Source organism: Rhinoraja longicauda, chromosome 1 (genome assembly GCF_053455715.1).
Source record: "Rhinoraja longicauda isolate Sanriku21f chromosome 1, sRhiLon1.1, whole genome shotgun sequence".
In the NCBI taxonomy this organism is placed as follows: Eukaryota; Metazoa; Chordata; class Chondrichthyes; order Rajiformes; family Arhynchobatidae; genus Rhinoraja; species Rhinoraja longicauda.
In genome coordinates, this window is record NC_135953.1 from 9,272,675 (window position 1) to 9,299,943 (window position 27,269).

Consider the following 27,269-nt stretch of genomic DNA (forward strand, 5'->3'; position numbering starts at 1 on the left):
TCTATAAATGTCACAATGTATCTACTTCCATAGCTTCTTCTAGCAGCTCATTTGAGATATGGACTATTCTCACTGATAAAGTTGGCCCTGAGGTCCCTCTTAAATCTTTCCCCTTTCACCTTGTCTACGCCCTCTAGTTTTAGAATCTTGCCTTCTGGGGAAAACAGCGAGTCATCACTCTATCCACTCTACTTGAGTTTGATTTGATTGTATATATGTCTAGTATTATCTGATCTGTTAGGACAGCATGTAAAATAAAGCTTTCCGCTGTACCTTGGTATATGTGACAACAATAAACCTTAAGTAAAACCTAAACTTTATCCATGCCCCTCATGATCTACTGCACCTCAATAAAGTCACCTGTCAGCCTCCTATGCTCCAAAGAAAATAGTCCCAAGTCTATCCAACCTCTCCCATTATCAGAATCTCTTCTGCACCTTTTCTAACTTAATGATACCTTTCCTTTAGCTGAGCGATCAGAACTGCACACAGTACTCCAAGTATGGTCTCACGAATGACTTGCGTAACTGCATCATGATGTCCCAACTTTTGTACTCAAGATAGACGCAAAATGCTGGAGTAACTCAGCGGGTCAGGCAGCATCTCTGGAGAATAAGCGACGTTTCAGGTTGGAACCCTTCTTCAGGCACTCAATGATCTTTCTTGTACTCGAGATTCTTACTAATGAAGGCAGGCATGCCAGACGCCTTCTTCACCACACTGCCCACCAGATTGCCACTGGGTAACCATGTACCTGTACCCCCAGATCTCTCCGTTAGGGGAGCTACCATGAATTTCACACGGAGGAACTTAAACAAGAGGAACTTTATAGAATTGATTTGCTGAACTGAACACAGATGTTTGGAAATCTTTCATGGGTTAAAGAACTTAAAACATCCATTCAAAAATAAACCATTATTAATTCATGTGCGTGATTCCTGATATCTCTGTTGCAAAAATCCCACCTGGAATGTTTAAATTCATGCCAACCCTAAGTTAATTGATAGCAGCGCACAATGAAAGTGTTAGCCTGTGTTATTTTACTTCATCTAAGATAAAAAAATCAATTTTTTCAAACCACATCTTCAGTTTGTATCAACTATTGGTAATTTCTGTTATGATACATGCTCACGTTTTAGTGTTGTTTATCCGTGAGGATTTAATCTATTCATATTTATGTTTCAACTTGCAATGTGAAAATCAACTGATAACTGACTCATGCTATCTCTCTTTTTCTAAAAACATTATTTAGCTTTGCTGTAAATTGCCATGAGGTTCAAGTCATTATTTAGCAATCTGATCTTAGCCTGCTTTTGTCTTTGTAAGTGTATTTTGCCTGAGTTGTACAAGTTGCTGTGCTGCTCAAACCAATTGCAACATGGGGACTATTCGTTGAAGGTCTTTTAAAAATGTAATTAGTGTTATCTTTAATTGTTTGAGCAGCAAATTTAACAAAAAGACTCACATCAATTAATAATGGCTTTGCTTATCCCTCTCCTGATTCTTGCAGTAATGGTATCTCGACACCTTACAAAAGATTTCAGGTTGGCTGGATGGCAGAAGGCAAAGAGTGACAATTCAATGTGATCATGGCTGATCATTCTCAATCAGTACCCCGTTCCTGCCTTCTCCCCATACCCCCTGACTCCGCTATCATTAAGAGCTCTATCTAGCTCTCTCTTGAATGCATTCAGAGAATTGGCCTCCACTGCCTTCTGAGGCAGAGAATTCCACAGATTCACAACTCTCTGACTGAAAACGTTTTTCCTCATCTCAGTTCTAAATGGCCTACCCCTTATTCCTAAACTGTGGCCCCTGGTTCTGGACTCCCCCAACATTGGGAACATGTTTCCTGCCTCTAATGTGTCCAACCCCTTAATAATCTTATATGTTTCAATAAAATCCCCTCTCATCCTTCTAAATTCCAGCGTATGCAAGCCTAGTCGCTCCAGTCTTTCAACATACGACAGTCCTGCCATTCCGGGAATTAACCTAGTGAGCCAATGCTGCAAACCCTCAATAGCAAGAATATCCTTCCTCAAATTTGGAGAGCAACCAGAGAGTTGTGAATTAGTGGAATTCTCTGCCACAGCAGGCAGTGGAGGCCAATTCGCTGGATGAAGTTAGATAGAGCCATGATCACAATGAATGGCGGTGCTGGCGCGAAGGGCCGAATGGCCTACTCCTGCACCTATTTTCTATGTTTCTATTGTGGGCTCCACCGTTCCTGCGTCATCGATGCAGGCTCTGCTTTGTTCTGTACCTTTACCTTAAGAGCTCTTAAAGATAGCGGAGTCAGGGGGTATGGGGAGAAGGCAGGAACGGGGTACTGATTGTGAATGATCAGCCATGATCACATTGAATGGCGGTGCTGGCTCGAAGGGCCGAATGGCCTACTCCTGCACCTATTGTCTATTGTCTCGGGGTGAAAAAGTTTTTTCTCACCTCAGTTTTAAATGGCCTCCCCTTTATTCTTAGATTGTGGCCCCTGGTTCTGGACACCCCCAACATTTTGAACATTTTTCCTGCATCTAATTTGTCTAGTCCTTTTATAATTTAATACATTTCTATAAGATTCCCTCTCATCCTTCTAAATTCCATTGAATACATCGCCCAGTCTTTCCATTCTTTCCTAATATGACAGTCCCGCCATCCCGGGGATTAACCCCCTGAACTGACGCTGCACTGCCTCCATAGCAAGGATGTCCTTCCTCAAATTAGACCAAAACTACACACAATACTCCAGATGTGGTCTCACCAAGGCCCTGTACAACTGCAGAAGGACCTCTTTATTCCTATATTCAAATCCTACATTTATGAAGGCCAATATGCCATTAGCTTTCTTCTCTGCCTGCTGTACCTGCATGTTTACTTTCAGTGACTGGTGTCCTTGTTTTTGCCGCCAATATGGATAACCTCACACTTATCCACATTAAACATGCATCCGCCCACTCACACAACCTGTCCAAGTCACCCTGCAACCTCATAGCATCTTCCTCACAGTTCACACTGCCACCCAGCTTTGTGTCATCTGCAATTTTGCTAATTTTTCCTTTAATTCCATCATCCAAATCATTAATAGATATTGTAAATAGTTGCTGCCCCGGCACCAACCCTTGCGGCACTCCACTCTCCACTGCCAGCCATTCTGAAAAGGATCTGTTTACTCCTACTCTTTGCTTCCTATCTGCCAACCAATTCTCTATCCATGTCAATACCCTATCCCCAATGCCATGTGCTCTAATTTTGCCCACTAATCTCCTGTGTGGGACCTTATCAAAGGCTTTCTAAAAGTGCAGATACACAACATCCACTGGCTCTCCTTCATCCATTTTACTTGTCACACCCTCAAAAAATTTCAGAGGATTAGCGAACAGGATTTCCCCTTCATAAATCCATGTTGACTTGGACCGATCCTTTTACTGCTATCCAAATGCGTCATTATTACCACTTTAATAATTGACTCCAGCATCTTCCCCACCACCGATGTCAAGCTAACTGGTCTATATTTCCCCGTTTTCTCTCTCGCTCCTTCCATGAAAAGTGGGATAACATTAACTACCCTCCAATCCACAGTAACTGATCCTGAATCTATAGAACATTGGAAAATGATCACCAATGCGTCCACGATTTCTAGAGCCACTTCCTTGAGTACCCTGGGATGCAGACCACCAGGCCCTGGGGGACCCACATTTGTCTTTACTAATCTTATTCTCTTAACATATCTAAAGAAGCTTTTACTATCCTTCTTTATATTCTTGTCCAGCTTACCCTCGTATTTCATCTTTTCACCCCATATTGCCCTTTTTGTTACCTTGTCCTGTGAAAGTTACCCAATCCTCTGGCTTCCCGTTCCTCTTTCCTATGTTATAAATCTTTTCTTTTAGTTTTATTCCCTCCCTAACTCCCCTTGTCAGCCACGGTTGTCTCTTGCTCCCCTAACAATCTTTCTTCCTCTTTGGAATCAAAAAATGATCCTGCATCTTCTGGATTATGACCAGAAATTCCTGCCATTGCTGTTCCACCGTCATTCCTGCTAGGATCTTTTTCCAGTCAATCTTGGCCAGCTCCTCTCTCATGTCTTCATAGTCCCCTTCTGTTCAACTGCAACACTGACACTTCTGATTTAACCTTCTCCCTCTCAAATTGCAGATTAAAACTTATCATATTATAATCACTACCTCCTTGTGGTTCCTTTACCTTGAGTTCCCTTATTAAATCTGGGTCATTGGACAACACTAAATCCAGATTTGCCTTCTCTCTGGTAGGCTCCAGTACAAGCTGCTCTAAGAATCCATCTCGGAGGCACTCTACAAACTCCCTTTCTTAGAAACATAGAAACATAGAAAATAGGTGCAGGAGGAGGCCAATTGGCCCTTCGAGCCATCACCGCCATTCATTGCGATCATGGCTGATCATCCACAATCAGTAACCTGTGCCTGCCTTCTCCCCATATCCCTTGATTCCACTAGCCCCGACAGCTCTATCTTTCTCTCTTTTAAATGAATACAGTGTATTGGCCTCCACTGCCTTCTGTGGCAGAGAATTCCACAAATTCACAACTCTGTGAGTGAAAAGATTTCTTCTCACCTTAGTTTTAAATGGCCTCTCCTTTATTCTTAGACTGTGTCCCCTGGTTCTGGACTCCCCCGACATTGGGAACATTTTTCCTGCATCTAGCTTGCCCAGTCCTTTTATAATTTTATACGTCTCTATAAGATCCCCTGTCATTCTTCTAAACCCCAGTGAATACAGGGTCAGTCTTTCCAATCTTGCCTCATATGACAGTCCCTCCATCCCAGGGATTAACCTTGTGAACCTACGCTGCACTGCCTCAATAGCAAGGACGTCCTTCCTCAAATTAGGAGACCAAACCTGCACACAATACTCCAGATGTGATCTCACCAGGGCCCTATACAACTGCAGAAGGAGTCTTAGGGTCCAAAACCTATCTGATTTTCCCAGTCTCTCTGCATATTGAAATCTCTCATAACCACAGTGTCATTACCTTTGTTACATGCCAATTTAAACTCCTGCTGCAACTTACACCCTATATTCAGCCTATTGTTTGGGGGCCTGTAGTTAACTCCCATTAGCATCTTCTCACCTTTGCAATTCCTCAATTCTATCCACAGCGACTCTACATCGTCAGTCCCTATGTCACCCCTCGCAAAGGACTGAACTTCATCCCTCACCAACTCTGCCCACCTGCCTGTCCCCGCACTCACTCCTTCACCTGCCGCTCCTCTGCCGACCTTGAAGGTATGGTCCACAATGGTCCATTGTTGGCTCGGAATGAGGTGATAACGAAGGAATACAAACAATTAAATGAGCAAGGTGACCAGGGTGGGGGTAGGACGGAGAGAGAGGGAATGCCAGGGTTACTTAAAATTAGGGAAATCAATATTAATGCCGCTGGGTTGTAAGCTGCCCAAGCCAAATATGAGGTGCTGTTCCTCCAATTTGCATGTGGCCTCACTCTGACAATATAACAGTATAACAGTATAACAGTATAACAGTATAACAGAACTTTATTGTCATTCGGTATAAATACCGAACGAAATTTCAGCTGTCACAAGACACAGCAAAAAAAGAAAAGAACACAGGACACACGACCCCAACACCAACATCCATCACAGTGACTCCAAACACCCCCTCACTGTGATGGAAGGCAACAAAACTTCCACTCTCTTCCCCCCCGCGCCCACGGACAGGCAGCTCGACCCCTACCGAGGCAACCGACACGCACAGCCCCCGCAAGGGGATGGAAGGCCTCGCGGCCGAGCCACACCGGGCACTGAAACGTCCCGCGGCCGAGCCGCGCCGGCGATGTTAAGTCCAGCGGCCGAGCCGCACCGGGCACTGAAACGTCCCGCAGCCGAGCCGCGCCGGCGATGTTAAGTCCCGCAGCCGAGCCGCACCGGGCACTGAAACGTCCCGCAGCCGAGCCGCGCCGGCGATGTTAAGTCCAGCGGCCGAGCCGCACCGGGCACTGAAACGTCCCGCAGCCGAGCCGCGCCGGCGATGTTAAGTCCAGCGGCCGAGCCGCACCGGGCGATGGAAGGCCCCGCGGCCGAGCCGCACCGAGCACTGAACCGTCCCGCGGCCATACCGGGCGATGGAAGGCCCCGCGGCTGAGCCGCGCCGGGCACTGTTAGGTCCCGCGGCCGAGCCGCGCCGGCGATGTTAAGTCCAGCGGCCGAGCTGGAAGGCCCCGCGGGCGATGGAAGGCCCCGCAGCCGAGCTGCGCCCCGGGGAAGAGACCCAATAAAAGAAAGTTTTCCCCCACCCCACCCCACCCCCCCCCCACACCCCCCCCCCACACCCCCCACACATACACAGCCAAAAACAGAAACAAAAACCATCCCAACACCGACACACACAAAAAAAAAGACAAACAGACTGCCAGAGAGCCGCAGCCGTTAGGCGCAGCCACACGTGACCGGAGCAATGGAGGGAAGGCCAATACGGGAGTGGGAAGGGGAGTTTAAAATGTTTGGCAACCGGGAGATTGCGTAGGCCTTGGCGGTCTGAGCGTTTTAAATTTTGTATTGCATCTCCCTTTCTCTTAGAACTGTCCATAACATTGGGAGCCAAGGGGTCTGTTCCTGTGCTGCCCTTGCCCTTGTGCTGCCCTGTCTGCTTGATTTTCTCGAAGCTTCAGTATTGGACAAGGTTTTATCTTTTGGGAACTATTGTAGCCACTTTTGGCAGCAAGTTTTATAAACATTTACATGGGCTCAGTGTTGATTAAGGTTGTGCTGTCAAAAAGTTGTTGTGCTTGGTTAAGCGTCAAATAGGAAGTATTCTCTCTGTAACCGAATGACTGGAACGGCATCATGAGTTACTTGCACTGACACCAGCCTTTGTATTTATAATTCAATCACAAGAGCGTCTGATTTTGTCCCTTAATGTTCTGTATCAATCCAAATTGTCTGCATAGAATTTCAATGGCAAAGTCTGCCTTGTGCTGTCAATTTGCCCACACTGTTAGCATGGGAAACATAGAAACATAGAAAATAGGTGCAGGAGTAGGCCATTGGCCCTTCGAGCATTCAATTTTTCAATTTCAATTTTCAATTTTATTTGTATAGCACATTTAAAAACAACCCACGTTGACCAAAGTGCTGTACATCTGATTAGGTTCCAATGGAAAAAAAATGAAACATACAGTAGCACGCAAACAGTTCAATGAGCCTCAAACGCTAGGGAGTAGAAATAGGTTTTGAGCCTGGACTTAAAGGAGTCGATGGAGGGGGCAGTTCTGATGGGGAGAGGGATGCTGTTCCACAGTCTAGGAGCTGCAACCGCAAAAGCGCGGTCACCCCTGAGCTTAAGCCTAGACCGCGGGATAGTGAGTAGCCCCAAGTCGGCCGACCTGAGGGACCTGGAGTTAGAGAGGGGGGTTAGAAGATTTTTGATGTAGGGGGGGGGGGTGTCCATTTAGGGCTTTATACGTGAATAGGAGGAGCTTGAAGTTGATTCTGTACCGTACAGGGAGCCAGTGGAGAGGCCAGAATCGGGGTGATGTAGTCCCTTTTACGGGTACCCGTCAGGAGTCTCGCTCATTCAATATGGTTATGGCTGATCAGTCTGAAGAAGGGTCTCGACCCGAAACGTCACCCATTCCTTCTCTCCTGAGATGCTGCCTGACCTGCTGAGTTACTCCAGCATTTTGTGAATAAATACCTTTGATTTGTACCAGCATCTGCAGTTATTTTCTTATCCAAAATCAGTATCCCGTTCCTGCTGTCCATCGGATGAAGTCCTTTAATTCTGAGGCTATGACCTCTCGACCTACACTCTCACTAGTGGAAACATCCTCTCCACATCCACTCCATCCAAGCCTTTCACCTATTCTATTTTACTCATTCTCTGCCTGAAAAAACACGCTCCTTAGATTCCCCACAAACGTCCTTCCTCTCATCTTAAGATGCCCTCTTGCGTTTGACAACCCAAGCACGGGAATAACATTTTGACCCAGGCCTGCCAATGCCTCCATGTGTATGATGAGAACCGCAGATGCTGGTTTAAACCAAAGATAGACACAAAATGCTGGAGTAACTGACTTGCCTGCAAACTGATCAATCGTTACCAGATTATTCATTGTTTTGTGTTTTATTGCAAATACGGCAGCACTGGGGCTCTGCAGTGAACAGTGCTAGCTCCATTCTTGTTCCATTCTTGTTCACAGTGCTTGCTCCATTCTTGTTCACAGTGCGAGCTCCGTTCTTGTTCACAGTGCTAGCTCCATTCTTGTTCACAGTGCTAGCTCCATTCTTGTTTACAGTGCTAGCGCCATTCTTGTTCACCCTGTACACTGCGGACTTCAGGCACAGCTCTGCAGACTCCTATCAACAGAAGTTCTCTGACGACTCTGCCATCGTCGGCCTCATCACGGGCGACGAGGACAGGGCGTACAGAGAACTGATCAAGGAGTTTGTGGACTGGTGCCAGCGGAACTGCCTCCGGATCCACGCGGGGAAAACCAGGGAGATGGTGGTAGATTTCCGCAGGCGCAGCCAGGTCCCCCCGGCACCGGTGAACGTCCAGGGAATGGACATCGAGAGGGTGGATTCTTATAAGTACCTGGGTGTCTACCTCAACAATAAACTGGACTGGACTGAAAACACCGATGCGCTATACAGAAAGGGCCAGAGCAGACTTTATCTGCTAAGGAGACTCAGGTCCTTTGGAGTGCAGGGGGCACTACTAAGGACCTTCTACAACACGGTGGTTGCATCGGCCATCTTCTATGGAGTGGTCTGCTGGAGCAGCAGCATCTCAGTGGCGGAGGGGAAGAGACTCGACAAGCTGGTCCGGAAGGCCAGCTCTGTCCTGGGTTGCCCCCTCGACTCAGTGCAGGCGGTGGGAGAGAGGAGGATGATGGCAAAGTTAACATCGCTGCTGGACAACGACTCCCACCCCATGCAGGACACTGTCACTGCACTGAGTAGCTCCTTCAGTGACAGACTCCTTCACCCCAAGTGCGTGAAGGAGAGATATAGGAGGTCCTTCCTTCCCGCTGCTGTGAGACTGCACAACCAGCACTGCTCCCAGCAGACGAGTCAACGATAACAGCTAAGAACACACAGAAAACTGGTAACAATTTAGGTATCTTTTATTTATAATGAATGATCTCGCTCTCTTGCTATCCACTTTGCTGCTGTAACACTGTAAATTTCCCCGGTGTGGGACGAATAAAGGAATATATATATTTGCCTTGTGTTAGCTTTGTGTGACTTATCCCTGTTAAGATATTTAATATTGAAAAGAATTGATGTCATGTAATCTAAAACATATGTGTGGAGCAAACTCTCAGTGACCTGGAGATTGGACTGGAGTGATGGTTCTCATGTTCTTGGGGATGGGGCAGGTAATTTCCAATTTGAGGCAGAATTCTGATCTTTTACTTGCTATTTTAGAAGTTGCTTCCTGACATCCCAGTCCACCACATTGCATAACTTAGGTCCTTAAGCCACATCTGTGTTCAAAGAGTCATAGAGTCTTACAGCTTGGCATCAGGCTCTTCGGCCCAACTTGCCCATGCCGACCAACATGTCGCTAGCTTCACAGGTCTATAAGTAACATTGGGGTAGTGTATTTATGGGCATAGATATGCTGCTGTATAACCGAGATACATACTGGTGGGAATGGGTCTTGCTGGCATTAGCTGAAATTACAAAGTGCTCTTTCGATGAGTTTTTACAGAAACAATGGTTCAAAATCAGTACACCGTTCTTGCTTTTTCCCCATATCCTTTGATTCCGGTAGCCCGAAGAGCTATATCTAACTCTCTCTTGAAAACATCCAGTGAATTGGCCTCCACTGCCTTCTGTGGCAGACAATTCCACAGATTCACAACTCTCTGGATGAAAAAAGTTTTTCCTCATCTCAGTCCTAAATGGCCAACCCCTTATTCTTAAACTGTGACCCCTGGTTCTGGACTCCCCCAACATGGGGAACATTTTTCCTGCTTCTAGCCTGTCCAATCCCTTAAGGGCTTGAGGGGCAAGAGCAGGCTGACACTGTCCTGAGGGCAGGGGCAGGTTGCTGCCTCACTAAAAACAAAGTGCTGGAGGAACCTGTCGGGTAAGGCGGTGTCAGTGGAGGGAATGGAGAGATGACATTTTGGGTCGGGACTTTTCCTCAGTCTGCCCCACTGGCCGGTTGGAGCTCTGGAGCAGAGCTAATAGAGCACATAACTGAATAGAATAGAAGAAGGGTTTCGACCTGAAACATCACCTATTCCTTTTCTCCAGAGATGCTGCCTGACCTGCTGAGTTGCTCCAGCTTTTTGTGTCTAAATAACTTCACAACATAAAACAGAACAGCACAAGAACTGTGTATGAAGGAACTGCAGATGCTGGAGTAACCCATGGAGAGAAGGAATGGGTGACGTTTCGGGTCGAGACCCTTCTTCAGACTGTTTGTGTCTATCTTCAGCACAAGAACTGGCTCTGTGGTCCGCAGTGACTATGCTGAACATGATGCCAAGACCATCACTTATCATATCATATCATATATATACAGCCGGAAACAGGCCTTTTCGGCCCTCCAAGTCCGTGCCGCCCAGCGATCCCCGTATATTAACACTATCCTACACCCACTAGGGACAATTTTTACATTTACCCAGCCAATTAACCTACAAACCTGTACGTCTTTGGAGTGTGGGAGGAAACCGAAGATCTCGGAGAAAACCCACGCAAGTCACGGGGAGAACGTACAAACTCTTTATAGTGCAGCACCCGTAGTCAGGATCGAACCTGAGTCTCCGGCGCTGCATTCGCTGTAAAGCAGCAACTCTACCGCTGCGCTACCGTGCCGCCCTTATCTACCTGCACATAACACATATCCCTCCATCCCCTGCCCATCTAAAGATCTTTTAGTTGCCGCGAATGCATCTGCTTTAACGATCGTCCCCGGTAGTGCATTCCAGGCACCCACCACCCTCCGTGTTAAAAATAAACTTGTCCCACACATCTCCTTTAAATTTTGTCCCTCTCACCTTTGAGTTTTTGAGTTTTTCCATCCTGGTAAAAATAGATTCTGACTGTCTATCCCGTCCATGCCTCGCATAATTTTATATACTTCTATCTATCAGGTCTCCCTGCGTTCCGGAGAAAACAATCCGAGTCTGCCCAAGCACTCCTGTAGCTAATATCCCTTAATCCAGGCAACATTCTGCTCAACCACCTCTGTCCCCTTTCCAAAACCTCCACACCCTTCCTGTAAGGGGCGAGCAGAACTGCACACACGTGAAGCTGAGCTCTTGTTTGCCTTGCCGATTCTCCGGTGAAGTTGGTTGCCACTGTCCTGGCTGGATGCCTGGATGATCTTTTCTTGTGCGCAGTTTTCAGACCACCTACACCAGCTGGTTTCATCCGTGGAATGTCAGCAGACCAGTTTTGAATAGTAAAATAAGAACAGATTCAGAACTGGTTATAGACAATAGGTGCAGGATAGGCCATTTAGCCCTTCGATGTGATCATGGCTGATCATTCCAATCAGTACCCCATTCCTGCCTTCTCCCCATACCCCTAACTCCACTGTCATTAAGAGCTCTATCTCGCTCTCTCTTGAAAGCATCCAGAGAATTGGCCTCCACTGCCTACTGAAGCAGAGAATTTCACAGATTTACAACACTCTGAGTGAAAAAGTTTTTCCTCATCTCCGTTCTAAATGGCCTACCCCTTATTCTTAAACTGTGGCCCCTGGTTCTGGACTCCCCCAACATTGGGAACATCTTTCCTGCCTCTAGCGTGTCCTGCCTGTAGCATTTAATTTTATACAATTGTGGAGCATTTGTACAGAACCCTCCCTTGGGAGACTGAAAAGTTTATTTTTACCATCTATTGTGTTTGTTTGCTTTCCCAGTAGTATTAACGTCCAAATCTGCAAGAAATTGCAGAGAGTTGTGGTGTGGACTCAGCGCAGATCATCAAACAAACAAACCTCCCTTCCATTGACTCCATTTCCACCTCACGCTGCCTCGGCAAGGCCAGCAGCATAATCAAGGATGAGTCACATCCTGGCCACTCCCATCGGGCAAAAGCTAGATTCAGGGACCTCCAGATTCAGGGACGGTTTCTTCCCAGCAGTCATCAGGCAACTAAACCATCCTACCAACAACTAGAGAGCAGTCTGGAACTACTATCTATCTCATTAGAGACCCTCAGATTATCTTTGATCAGACTTCACTGGCTTTATCTTCTACTAACCGTTATTCACGTCATTCCCTTTATCATGTATCTGTGCCCTGTGGATGGTTCGATTGTAATCATGTATCGTCTTTCCACTAGCTGATTAGCACGCAACAAAAGCTGCTCACACGTGATAATAAACTAAACACTCAAACTCAATTCAGTGAGTCAATGATTTCAGTCATATGGCGAGGGGAATTTTTTTTTTCCACTGTATCTCGGTACACGTGACAATAAATCCAACTCAACTAAATCCAAAATACTTAACAGGACATCAGAATATTGGAGACCTGTGTGACAAGCCCAAATAACCTATAGATTGAGAGCTCAAATAAAATATGTTAATCCATTATCCCGGTTTCCATGTAATCAGATGCCTGTTGACTCTTAATCACCTCAGGAGAACTGGGTGAATAATGACTGGTGAATTGTCAGTGTTGTTCCAATGTTAAGAACCTAAAAGGAACATGCAATTAACCGCCATATTGTGGAAAATGCCGCAGAAACTACCAATCTCTCAAGTTAACGATACGATACGCTTAACCTAAGAGATGTTGCTATAAAATGAAATTTAAAAAGGTAGTTTTGTAAGCGCTGTGCACGTTACATTGTTTAATTTTGGGGAGGCTGCCAAGAGGAAGAACAACGGAGGGCTCGGCGTGGGGAGATCGCTGAGAACTAAGAGGGGTTACAAATGGAATGTGTTAAAAATGGTTTGTGTTAAAACGAGAAGGATAGAGGAGAAGGAGTAGAAGGATGAGAGGAGATCTTATCGAAACGTATAAGATTATTAAGGGGTTGGACACGTTAGAGGAAGGAAACATGTTCCCAATGTTGGGGGAGTCCAGAACCAGGGGCCACAGTTTAAGAATAAGGGGTAGGCCATTTAGAACTGAGATGAGGAAAAACTTTTTCAGTCAGAGAGTTGTGAATCTGTGGAATTCTCTGCCTCAGAAGGCAGTGGAGGCCAATTCTCTGAATGCATTCAAGAGAGAGCTGGATAGAGCTCTTAAGGATAGCGGAGTCAGGGGGTATGGGGAGAAGGCAGGAACGGGGTATTGATTGAGAATGATCAGCCATGATCACATTGAATGGCGGTGCTGGCTCGAAGGGCCGAATGGCCTCCTCCTGCACCTATTGTCTATTGTCTATTGAGATACTTGGGTATGCAAAGCCAAGAATGTCACTGTGACTTGTCACGTGACAGTAAAGTATCATTCATTCATTCATTCCTTCATTCATAGTTCAAAGCTGAGTTTGGACTTAGTTAACGTGCATTTCTATGTCTACAGCTTGTGATGAGTGGACTGTGTTGCCTGTGCCGGACCTCCCTCGCGATGTCAACCGGTTTGGTCATTCGGCTGTATTCAACAATGGGTAAGGACATTTCACACATACATCACAACGGCCACTGAGATTTTGTCTAATTGATATTGGAAATTTACCATAATTTCTCAGCCATTACCACCAGCATATGTCTTTCAGCCTTCACCTAATCATCGAATTTCCCTGTTATTCTTTTGCCCATCCTTTTCTGCAACTCCTAACTTGGTTCAACTTTGGATTTTCGCAATCTTTCAACGGTCATTGGCTTGAAATATCAACTCTGTTATTGTCTACAGGGTCAAAACGACATAGAGTCATACAGCGTGGAACCAGGGCCTTCGGCCCAACTTGCCCTCGCTGACCAACATGCCCCATCTACAGGAGTCCCTCCTGCCTGCTTTTGGCCCATATAACTCTCAACCCACCCCATCCATGTACCTGTCCAAACCATGGACCCGCTGAGTGTTTCCAGCATTTTCTGTTGTATTGCAGGCTTTCAGCTTAATTTTGTGATTGGAAAAGAAGAGCAAGCAAATCTTGCTGCAATTGTAGGGTTTTTGGTGGAACCATACCAAGAATACTGTGTGCAATTTTTGTCTTGGAGATAGATGTTGGTGCACTGTGGAGTCGCAGCTGATTCCTGAGAGAAAAGATGAGATGTTTGCTCGAATACTTGATTAGTCTCTACTCACTTGAAAGGATTGAAAACTTATATAAAGAAGTAACTTCTCCATTTGCCTGAAGAAAGCTATGATTCAAGGATTCATCGCATTCAATGAATGAATGTAGGATTCTGTGCAAGTTGTTGGAGAGAGTTTTTTTATGGCTGGGAGTATTGTCTTATGTTTGGACATTTAGCACTGGAGTACAAAGGGTTAATTATTGAACTATATTTAAGACTGATCGGGGAACGTGGAATTGAGGTGGAAACTGAATGAGATGAGTCACATACCCTACTTCAATTTACTGTTAACCAATGCCGCAGAATTAGAGAAAACTTCTGTGAAAAATGGCAGCATTATCATTGGGATATTAAGCTGGTTGCAAAGCATGAATAGAGGGCGAGAAATTGAATAATTCAGCTCATTCGTGATCTGGAATGTTAACTCTGGTGATTTTGGACTTTGAATGTTAACAGCAATTAATGTTTCTTCTGTTTCTGTGATATTTTGTTTTTGTAATAAACTATTGTTTTGTTGTAAAGTGCTTCACAATGTCCTGAGATTGTGAAAGGCACTATATAATTTTATTGATGTAGTTTTGGAGATGATATTTATAGATTCATAGAGTCATACAGCATGGAAACAGGCCCTTTGGTCCAATTTGTCCACACCGACTAACCTGGCTCATCTACACTAGTCCCACCTACCTGTGTTTGGCCCATATCCCTCTAAACCTATCCTATCCATGTACCTGTCTAACTGTTTCTTAAATGTTGTGATGGTTCCTGTGTCAACTACCTCCCCCAGCAGCGCATTCCATACTCCCACCATCCTTTGTATGTAAAGGTTACCCCTCAGATTCCTATAAACTCTTTCCCCTTCACCTTAAATCTATGCCCATCTGGTTTTCGATTCCCCTACTCTGGGCAAGAGACTCTGTGCGTCTACCCGATCTATTCCTCTCACGCTTTATTTTATACACCCCTATAAGATCATTCCTCATCTTCCTGCACTCCAGGGAATAGAGTCCCAGTCTGCTCAACCTCTCCCCACAGTATTCTAGCAAATATTCTAGTTAATTTGTAAAAATGTTAAAAAAACAAAGTTAATTCAAGTTAAAAGTCACTGGATTATCACATAGGAAAAGCTGTTAATTTTGAAGAAAAATCGGTAAGGTGCTCTCATTATAGTACCTCACTTTGTAAGCACAAAGCTGCAAATCACTAAGAAATGCTGCAGTTCTCGAGGACAGAGTGGAGTCTCATCTAGAAATGCATGCAAATGGGTTGTCCATTTACTTTAGTTTTACTTTTGGGATACAGTGCGGAAACAGGCTCTTCAGCCCACCGAGTCCGCACCGACCAGCGATCCCCGCACATTAATGCCACCGAGTCCGCACCGACCAGCGATCCCTGCACATTAATGCCGCCCTACACACACTAGGCACAATTCAACATTTATACCAAGTCAATTAACCGACAAACCTGCACGTCTTTGGAGTGTGGGAGGAAACCGAATATCTCAGAGAAAATCCACGCAGGTCACAGGGAGAACTTGCAGACTCCGTACAGACAATAGGCCCCTTGACCCAATTTTCCCACCCCAACTCCAGTACTGCAGTAGCTCTAAGCTGTAATTACTGTCACATTAGAGCGATTCTGCCTACTCTATGACCATGTTCCCGTTATTTTCTTCGTTATGTTAGTGTTTAAAAAAGGAAATGAACAAAAGCTTATTTAACTCCCAGTAATCACCAGGAGCCAACATTTTCAAATCAACAAAGGACAAGGTCTTAACTAAATACTTCTTGTCTGTAATTATTGTAGAGATGGTGAGATCAGGGGAGGGAAACGTGATATCCTGGAGCATATTAGCATTACAAAAGAGCTAATGGTGGAGATCTTGACAAGCATAAAGGAAGATAATGGTACCTCTTTGTTGGCACAGGCGAGCTACCAGAAGTCTCGTGGATATCTAATGTGCCTTTATTTAAAAAGGGGCACAAAGAGAAGCTAGGGAACTACAGGCCGGTGAACCTAACATGAGTAATGAGATTTGTGTAGGATGGAACTGCAGATGCTGGATTAAACCGAAGATAGACACAAGCTGCTGGCGTCAACTCAGCGGGACAGGCAGCATCTCTGCAGAAGGGTCTTGGGGGGTTGTAGGCTAATTGGCTTGGTACAATTGTCGCTAGTGTATGTAGGATAGTGTAAGTGTGTGGGGATCCGGTGCGGACTCGGTGGGCCGAAGGGCCTGTTTCCGCGCTGTGTCTCTAAACTAAAATCTGGAAACTTGCTGCCATTCACCTGAACCTTAAGCGTGTAAATTGAGAAAGATAAGAAAGGGGCATCAAGTGGGGGGGGGGGGGGGGTCGAGGTGGTTGTGGAGGAGGTTGTGGAGGAGAGTGGAAAAAAAAGCTGGAAGAGAGAGAGAGCAAGAAACTGATATCCGTTGGTGTGGAAAATCTGGCAAAAATAGCAGACTATATTGACATTCTCTGCAGTTTAGATATGCAGACAGTGAATGACAAGGGGTTAATATTTCCTGAGGCAATATTTGATGGCCTAAGGTGGAACTCCATATTGGTTCTTAAGTGCATCTTCTGGATAGAGTGGTTTTGGAATAATTTTGTTCTGCCCAGCATGTTATCCTTTGTGCCGGAAAGAAAAACTGCAGAAGCTGGTTTAAATCGAATGTAGACGCAAAATGTTGGAGTAACTCAGCGGGTCAGGCAGCATCTCGGGAGAGAAGGCAGCATCTCGGGCCGAGACCCGAAACGTTACCCATTCCTTCTCTCCTGAGATGCTGCCTGACTCGCTGAGTTACTCCAGCATTTTGTGTCTACATGTTATCTTTTGCAATGAGTTGCAAAATATTTGCTGACAGGTATCCAGGATTTTGTACTGGATTCTGATACAATTTTTTTGTTTTTCCCTCTTGTTCTCAGCACCATGTATATTTTTGGCGGGTTCAACAGTCTTCTGCTGAGCGATGTACTTATGTTCACGCCAGCCAAGTGTGACGCTTTCTCTGACGAGGCACCATGCATGGAAGCAGGGCCTGGAATCCGCTGTGTCTGGCGCAACAATACATCGCAATGTGTGCCTTGGGAAATGGCATCAGAGGGAGAAAAGCATCAGATTTCAAAAACATGTGTAAACAAGACCTGTAAGTTTTAATGACTTCATTTTCAGTGTTTATAATAGTCAGTCTTACAGCGTGGAAATGGGCCCTTCGGCCCAACTTGCCCAACATGTTCCATACACACTCGTCCCACCTACCAGCATGTGGCCCAGACCCCTCTAACCCTATTCTATCCTTAGTACCTGTCTATAAATCTTTCTTAAAGTACCTAGCTCAACCACCAACTCTGGCAGCTCGTTTCATATATCCACCACCTTCTGAGTGAAAAATATGCCCCTTAGGTTCCTAGTAAATCTTTTCCCTCTCACTGTAAATCTATGTCCTCTGGTTCTCGAATCTCCTACTCTGGATAAAAGACTCTGTGCATCTATTCTATATATTAATTGAATAGTTAACAGGACAAATTGATTAATTTATTCAAGATATAGGCAAACTTTCTTAGATCAAGAAAGGAACGATGCTGTAAGTCACCTTCCCGAAGAAACGGAAGAAAATATGTGAGTGCATCCATTCCATGGTATCGATATTGGTTTATGGTTGCCATGTGTACAGGATATAGTTGAAAAACTTTGTTATGCTAACCAGGCAAATCTTACCAAATATGAGACATCAGGTCGTGCAAACGAGAAGATAGAATGAAGAATACGATGTTCCAGCTCCAGGTCTGGAGTGATCTTGTTTCTCTCTCCAGCCTTATCAGTTTTAAGGCCGTTTAGGTTTCTTACAATAGTTCCTGAAATGGGCCACACGTTCCCACTCGTTGGTTGGCTGATCACTCTTGGTCTGATGGCCCTTTCTCATCTTTCTCCATTTACATGCTCTTAAGGTTCAGACGTAGGGCAGCAAGTTCCCAGATTTTAGTTTAGTTTAGAGATACAGTGCGGAAACAGGCCCTTCGGCCCACCGGGTCCGCGCCAACCAGCGATCCCCACACACTTACATTACTCAACCTACACTACGGCCAATTTACAATTCTACCAAGCCAATTAGCCTGCAATCCTGTATGTCCTTGGAGCGTGGGAGGAAGCCGGAGATCGCAGCGAAAACCCACGCTACGGGGAGAACGTACAAACTCCGTACAGACAGCACCCGTAGTCAGGATTGAAACCGGGTCTCTGGCACTGGAAAGCAGCAGCTCTACTGCTGCGCCACCGTGCTGCCCAGTTGATGGGTTGGCATCATCAAGATATAGCTCTTGCCTCCAGCGATTTGATGTTGAGTCAGATTTCCTCTTTGAATTGCCTTTCAGCCAAATAAAAGGACCAGCTTGTGATTGCTTTGTGAGGCAAGCAGCAATGCACAACTAAATGTTTTGATGATGTTTATGGGGAATGAAGCTAATTGAGGAGCAATTAAAATAATCAGCATTAATTAATTGAGGTAGCAAGACAAAGCACTTCATTGGAAGAAACTGGGATGTACAATAGAGTGAGGTTTACGTAGTTTGTAACTGGTACCCTCCCGGTGACAGGATCGATTTGCACAATGTTTATATAATGCACTTAGCGTAAGCCACCACTTCAGCAAGTGTATTAAGTGGACTGCAGCACAAAAAACAATTTATATGGAAATCATCTGCTGTCTACAAAACTATTTGAATCACTCAGTTTATAAGCTGCCCGCAGTTGCAACTGGAGACGAATAACAAGGTGTCTCTGGTTGCTCAGTCTGTTCTGTTAGACTTAAAATTACAGTCTGATAAAGGGTCCCGACCAGAAATGTCACCTGGCCATGTTCTCCAGAGATGCTGCCTGTCCCTGCTGAGTTACTCCAGCACTTGGTGCCCTTTGATGTAAATCAGCTTTTTGTTTTAGTTTTTAGCGATACAGCACAGAAACAGGCCCTTCGTCCAACCGTGTCCACGCCGACCAGCGATCCCCAAACACTATCCTATACACACTAGGGACAATTTACAATTTTATCGAGCTAATTAACCTGCAAACCTGTACGTCTTTGAAGGGTGGGAGGAAACCGGAGATCTCGGGGAAAACCGACGCAGGTCATGGGGAGAACGTACAAACCCCATATAGAAAAGCACCCGTAGTCTGGATCAAACCCAGGTCTCTGGCACTGTGAGGAAGCAACTCTGCCGCTGTGCCACCGTGCTATAGACAATAGGTGCAGGAGGAGGCCATTCGGCCCTTCGAGCCAGCGCCACCATTCAATGTGATCATGGCTGATCATTCTCAATCAGTACCCCGTTCCTGCCTTCTCCCCATACCCCCTGACTCCACTATCTTTAAGAGCTCTATCTAGCTCTCTCTTGAAAGTATTCAGAGAATTGGCCTCCACTGCCTTCTGAGGCAGAGAATTCCACAGATTTAAAACTCTCTGACTGAAAATGTTTTTCCTCATCTCCGTTCTAAATGGCCTACCCCTTATTCTTAAACTGTGGCCCCTGGTTCTGGACTCCCCTAACATTCGGAACATGTTTCCTGCCTCTAACGTGTCCAACCCCTTAATAATCTGAAATGTTTCAATAAGATCCTTAATAATCTTATATGTTTCAATAAGATGCCCTAAAGCATCTGCAGTTCCTTGCTTCTACAGCTCAAAATTATTTTTCGTAGGTGGCAGGCAGGCAACGTTTCCATATAAATAAACGAGAGAAAACGTCAGTCGCTGAGCAGATAGTATTTATAGAAAAACTAAGCATGTTTTCTTCCCCCCCTGCTATACTACAGACGCAGATAACGAAAAGTGTGATCAGTATACCGATTGCTACAGCTGTACTGTGAACACAAATGGTTGTCAATGGTGCCATGACAAATGCTTGTCAAAGAACAGTAACTGCACGGAAGCCTCTGTGAGTAATCAAAAAACCCTTCTAAGTGCATTTTAATTCATCACTCTTACGATGGTTATTCTTCCAGACAGACAGTTTTTTCTACTGTTAAAATAGATTTTTGTATAGAGCATAGAGCAATGCAGGTATCAGATGTTAAAGGGAGAAGGCAGGAGAATGGGGTTAGGAGGGAAAGATAGATCAGCCATGATTGAATGGCGGAGTAGACTTGATGAGCTCATTGGCCTAATTCTGCTCCTATCCCTTATGACCTCAGTAGTCAATAGTCAATAGTCAATAGTCGTTTATTTGTCACATACACATGAATGTGCAGTGAAATGAAACATTACCCGCAGTTGAATAATAAGACCAATATGAATAATCAATTAAAAATGCAATAACACATACAATCACAAACTAACACCAAACAAAAAGAAACATCCATCACAGTGAGTCTCCTCCAGTCACCTCCTCACTGTGATGGAAGGCCAGAATGTATTTTCTCTTCCCCTGCCGTCTTGTCCCGCGGTCAGGCTGTTGGAGTTGCCACGTCGGGGCGGTCGGGGCTCCCGACATTGAAGCCCCCGCTGGGCGGTGAAAATCCCGCAGCCTATTGCAGGCCGCGCCGGACGGTGAAAGGTCCGTAGAGTGCAGCAACAGACCTCACTGCCCACTGCCGAACGTAATGCAAAATTATTCTCCAGAAACTATTCTCGGACTCCCTCTCCTTTGATTCTCAGTCTGAAGAAAGGTCTCGACACGAAACGTCACCCGTTCCATCTCCCCAGAGATGCTGCCTCATCCGCTATGCTACTCCAGCACTCTGTTTCTTATTTTGTAAATCAGCATCTGCAGTTCCTAGTATCTAAACTAATCCCTTCTCTCACATGATCTCTATCTCTCCATTCCCTGTATATGCATGTGTCTAAGAGCTGCTGAAACGCCACTTCCGTACCTGCTTCCACCACTACCACCCCAGACAGTGCATTCCAGGCACCCACCGCTCTCTGTGGAAATAAAAACTTGCCCAGCACATTTCCTTAAATCGTTGCCCTCTCACCTTGAAGCTGCGCCCTCTGGTATTTGCACATTTTCACCTGGGAAAATGATTCTGTCTATTCTATCTATGCGTCTCATAACTTTATATACATCTATCTGTTCTCCCCACAGCCGACACCCAGCAGATGACAATCCAAGTTTGTCCAATCTTTTCTTATGGCTAACACCCTCTAATTCCTCTGCACCCTCTCCAAAACCTCCACATCCTTATCGTAATGGGGGTAACCAGTACTGGCAACCCAGTATTCGACGTGCAGCTTAACCAATGTTTTATAATTTTTTTTAGATTTAGAGATACAGCGCAGAAACAGGCCCTTCGGCCCACCGGGTCCGCGCCGCCCAGCGATCCCCGCACACTAACACTATCCTACACCCACTAGGGACAATTTTTACATTTGCCCAGCCAATTAACCTACAAACCTATACGTCTTTGGAGTGTGGGAGGAAACCGAAGATCTCGGAGAAAACCCACGCAGGTCACGGGGAGAACGTACAAACTCCGTACAGTACAGCACCCGTAGTCAGGATCGAACCTGAGTCTCCGGCGCTGCATTCGCTGTAAGGCAGCAACTCTACCGCTGCGCCACCGTGCCGCCCACAATTGCTGTACAAACAGTGCCGCCCATAATGCTGCAACATAACTTCTGACTCTTTTAGTCAATGGCCCATACTGATGAAGGCGAGCTTAATTGTTGCACTGGTTTCGTACAAAATGAAACGTTTCTCTGAATACAAATTTAATTGCTGGAGGAGCAGTGGAACCTATTTCAGATACTGGTGACAGATACTCAATATTCCTTTGAACATCCCATAAAACACGCTTACTCATTTACTCTGGAAGTATTGATGCGTTCTTAAGTACATTGACCCAGAACATAGAACAGTACAGCACAGGAACAGGCCTTTCGGATTACAATGTCCATGCTGAATATAATGCCAAGTTAAACTAATCTCCTTTCTGTGCCTGTGATCCATATCCCTCCATTCCCTGCATTTTCATGTGCCTAATAAAGCTTCTTAAATGCCACTATTAAAACTAAATTAAAAGGCCAAGCAAAAGATAATGAGTTGTGAGATGGAATGTAGATTTTAGATTCCAGTATTATTTTGCTGAGAAAATAAGAACAACAGCTTGCATATATACGGCAACTTCATTGCAGTAAATTTAGTTTAGTTTAGAGATAGAGCGTGGAAACAGGTCCTTTGGCCCACAGAATCTGAACCGACCAGCCATCCCCGCACACTAACACCATGGTACACACACTAGGGACAATTTACAATTGTACCAAACCAATTAACCTGCAAACCTGTACATCTTTGGAGTGGGAGGAAACCAAAGTACCCGGAGAAAACTCGCGCAGGTCACGGGGAAAACGTGCAAACTCCGTACAGACGGCACCCGTGGCCAGGATCGAACCCGGGACTCTGGCGCAGTAAAGCGGCAAATCTACCGCTGCGCCACCGCTCAGTACCATGTTGCAGGTACTTCAAGGAAGCCTCATCAAAGCAAGTTTGATAAAATGCCACAGATACATTCCCAGGACAGACAATCAAAAAGCTTGGTCGGGTACATGTAAGAGGCCAAAGCTGAAATGACTAAAATACCACTAAAGGATGAAGGACAAGTGTCGGCCTGAGATGCCCATTTTGAGATGGGTAGCCAGGTTTTCAACAAACTTGCGATCATGAAGCAAGATGGGAGGGGCAGCCAAGGGAGTATTAGGACAATCGTATCATGAGAGAAACGTCAATGAGGGAATCACATCCATCTTCCTTTGTCCTGATATTAAAATTCTGTTTGAAGGTATCACAAAATGCTGGAGTAACTCAGCGGGTCAGGTAGCATCTCAGGAGAGAAGGAATGGGTGACGTTTCGGGTCTCGACCCGACCCGAAACGTCACCCATTCCTTCTTTCCTGAGATGCTGCCTGACCCGCTGAGTTTCTCCAGCATTTTGTGACACCTTCGATTTGAACCAGTATCTGCAGTTATTTTCCTATTAAAATTCTGTTTGTACAGCAATTAAAGCATCTAAATTTTCCAATGTATAATTAAGCTCCATGTTGGAGTGAGAGTTGCAGGAAATACTTTCATCAAAATAATGCACAATCTTTACACTTGTATCACTCACTGTACTGCAATATTGTGCTAGTTACTTGCTTGTTGTTGACGGTGGTTGGTTTAGGGAGCAATTGTGAGTTTTGGAGCTTGTCCAAAGGATAAACCCGAGTACGTTTGCAATAAGCTGACAAGCTGCAAGAGTTGTGCCGTGGACCAGAACTGTCAGTGGGAGCCTCGGAATCAAGAATGCATTCCATTACCCGGTAGGAGTTATTATATATTCTCCAGTTATGATGTGATTACTTTACAATGCCCAGTTGTCAGGGTATCCTTGATGTCCTGTGCTAATTCTCTGAAGGGGCTCGACCCGAAATGTCACCCATTCATAGAAACATAGAGAATAGGTGCAGGAGTAGGCCATTCGGCCCTTCGAGCCAGCACCGCCAATCAATATGATCATGGCTGATCATCCAAAATCTGCACCATTCCTGCTTTTTCCCCATATCCCTTGATTCCATTAGCTCTAAGAGCTATATCTAACTCTTGAAAGCATCCAGTGAATTGGCCTCCACTGCCTTCTGTGGCAGAGAATTCCACAGATTCAGAACTCTCTGGGTGAAAAAGTTTTTCCTTGTCTCAGTCCTAAATGACCTACCCCTTATTCTTAAACTGTGACCCCTGGTTCTGGACTCCCCCAACATTGGAAACATTTTTCCTTCATCGAGCCTGTCCAATCCCTTAAGAATTTTATATGTTTCTTTCAGATCCCCTCTCATTCTTCTCAATTCTAGTGAATACAAGCCCAGTCGACCCATTCTTTCATCCTTTCATCATATGTCAGTCTCGACCCATTCTTTCATCATATATCAGTCATTCTCTCCAGAGATGCAGCCTGTCCCTCTGAGTTACTCCAACATTTTGTGTTTAATTCTCAACTACCCGTGCTTCCTCAGGAACTGTGAGGAAAATGACGCCCATTATTGAGAGAACAGCATGCAACTTTGAGCTCTTCATACTTGATATTCAGTTGTTCTTGACAGGATCATATGTTAGTTATTTGAGCAGCAGTGATCCCCATTCTACCTTTTATTGCCATTGTCAAGTTCACTGTGATGCAGCGTCATGAGGGAGGTTATTTTCCATGCAGATCATTATTTTGTTTAGTTTAAGGTACAGCGCAGCAACAAGCCCTGCGGCCCATCAAATCCGCGCCGACCAGCGATCCCTGCCCACTATCGGTATTCTACTCACATTAGGGACAATTTACAATAACACCAAGCCAACTAGCCCGCAAACCTGTACGTCTTTGGAGAGTGGGAGGAATCCGGAAATCCTGGGAAAAACCTGTGCAGGTCATAACATCATAAGTGATAGGAGCAGAATTAGGTCATCAAGTCTACTCCACCATTCAATCATGGCTGATCTATCTCTGCATCCTAACCCCATTCTCCTGCCTTCTCCCCACAACCTCTGACACCAATACTAATCATGGGGAGAACGTACGGACAAGCACCCGTAGTCAAGATCGAACCCGGGTCTTTGGCGCTGTAGGGCAGCAACTCTATCGCCGCGCCATTGTGCCGCCCGAATGATCTGAATTATGTATCTGACTCTGAAATGGTTCTTTGTGGATTTTTCCAGTAATATCACTTGCCACACACGGGTATATTTTGCATTTAAGATTACCAGTGCAAGTCCAAATTACGTCATATCTGAAGAGTAATAATGGTAAAAACTCACAAGACACACTTTCAGATCGCACTTGTGCTGATCTTGCCTGTTTTGTTGCATTTGAATTATCATTAGTCAATAGTCAATAGTCAATAGTCGTTTATTTGTTACATACACATAAATGTGTAGTAAAATGAAACATTACCCGCAGTTGAACAATAAGACCAATAAGATTAATCAATAAAAATGCAATAACACATACAATCACAACTAACACCAAACAAAAAGAAACATCCATCACAGTGAGTCTCCTCCAGTCCCTCCTCACTGTGATGGAAGGCCAGAATGTCTTTTTCTCTTCCCCTGCCGTCTTCTCCCGCGGTCAGGCTGTTGGATTTGCCACGTCGGGGCGGTCGGGGCTCCCGATATTGAAGCCCCCGCTGGGCGGTGAAAGGTCAACGGCCTATTTCAGGCCGCGCCGGACGGTGAAAGGTCCGTGGCGGGCCGACCCAAGCCCCGCGATTCGGGGCGGGCGAACACGCTGCCTCTGCCGCTGCCGGAGCTCCCGATGTCGGCCCCCATCCAGGGGTCTGCGGGCTTCCGACGTCCACGCGGCCCGCGCCGGAGCCTCCGGAGACGAGTCGCAGCCGCGCCCGCAACATCCGCAGGCAGCCAGCGCCACAGGTGGTGAGTCCGCGCCGCGGGCTCTGCGAACCAGAGCCCCAGGTGTTCCCAGGTGAATGGCCGGTGGTAGGCCGCAACGGGAACGGAGACACGACACAGAACAAAGGTCACGTCTCCGTTCTGGAGAGAGAATGTTACAGTTCCCGTTCCCTCCCACACCCCCCCCCCCCCAAAACATAACATACAACACTACATCATATTAAACTACAATTCAGACAAAAACAACAAAAAACACAAAAGACAGACGGACTGCAGGCAAGCCGCAGCTGCGACGGCAGCGCTGGCTCCTCCCCAGTGATGAACATAAACCAAAGCCTCCACTCTTCAGCACAGACCTGTAATTAAGTTGTGTTTTATAGCTCGTACAGTATAACCTGCAACTGAGTTTTGGATGTGTTTTTTTTTAAATTCCTCTTGGAAAGATTAGGTGCTTCCAAAGATAATTTTGACTTAAGCTTTACTGAGATGCTGCTTTCATTTGCTGTGTGAATGATAGTCTGTGAAGCGGATCATTAAGTTGGGAAAGAGGAATAAAGTTACTGGAGTGGGTTACGAATGAAATTTGATATCCATTTTATTCATGAACAAATATTTGCCTCACATTGTGCTCCTCGGAACATCACATGCTGTCATTAAACAGCCTCAAGTGGCAGTGTAATCAATGCATATGCAGCTATGTCTGTGCAATATCAATGCATAAATATGTATGATTTAGTGAATTTCATTTTGAAGTATTTAATTTTTGTCTTGGGAACTGCAGAAACAATCTGTGGAGAGAACTGGCACTTAGTGGGAAACTCATGTCTGACAATCACCAATATAAAGAATGACTACGATAATGCAAAACTGTTCTGCAGAGGTCAGAAAGCTGCATTAGTCTCACTGACGTCACAGAAGAAAGTTGAATTTGTGCTGAAGGAATTACAGATCATGCACATGATGGTGAGTAAATGCTCGGAACAGATTTGATTTGAGATCAGAGTGAAGCCAAATATTTTTTTCACCCCCATTGAATATACGCATCTTTTTATTACTTGGGACTTCAAAAATTGAACTTCTTGAAATCTAAAATAAATGGCAGAAAGAATATTGGCAATTATGAGAGGAATAGATCGCACAGAGTCTCTTGCCCAGAGTAGGGAAATCGAGAACCAGAGGACCGTAGGTTTAAGGTGAGGGGGAAAAGATTTAATAGGAACTTTTTCACACTTGATGGGTATATGGAACGAGTTGTCAGAGGAGGTAGTTGAGGGAGGTACTATCACAACGTTTTAGAAACATTTAGACAGGTACATGGTTAGGATAGGTTTAGAGGGATATGGGCCAAACACAGGCAGGCAGAACTAGTGTCGATGGGACATGTTGGCTGGTGTGGGCAAGTGTTGGCTGGTGTGGGCAAGTTGGGCGGAAGGGCTTGTTTCCACGCTGTATGACTTTATGACTCTGCAGGTTTGTTGATAATGTCAAGATTAGTCAGTGAGCAAAGTTGAGAAGCTGGTAGGTTAGAGCAAGTGAGAGGTGTGGAAAATCAAGGTGGTCAGGGAGATTGGGAATGCTGGAAAAGGGTGAAAGGACACAGGGTTTTGGATGAAGACTCCTGGATGAAGAAATGGGTACCGAGGCAGTGGTGGCGAAAGAAAAATACATAGTTGTCTTGGTCGCAGAGTTCAT

At 45.4% G+C, this 27,269-nt stretch overlaps 1 protein-coding gene across 1 annotated transcript in view; it reads left to right on the forward strand.

Moving 5' to 3' along the window:
- Nucleotides 1–27,269, forward strand: part of atrn (attractin) — a 339,856-nt gene that overhangs the window by 141,904 nt on the left and 170,683 nt on the right. Inside the window, exons 11-15 of the mRNA XM_078406639.1 lie at nt 13,496–13,580; nt 17,142–17,362; nt 20,023–20,144; nt 23,368–23,506; nt 26,359–26,540. Of these exons, the coding sequence (XP_078262765.1) occupies nt 13,496–13,580; nt 17,142–17,362; nt 20,023–20,144; nt 23,368–23,506; nt 26,359–26,540 (749 nt within the window). The remainder of the gene's footprint in view (nt 1–13,495; nt 13,581–17,141; nt 17,363–20,022; nt 20,145–23,367; nt 23,507–26,358; nt 26,541–27,269) is intronic.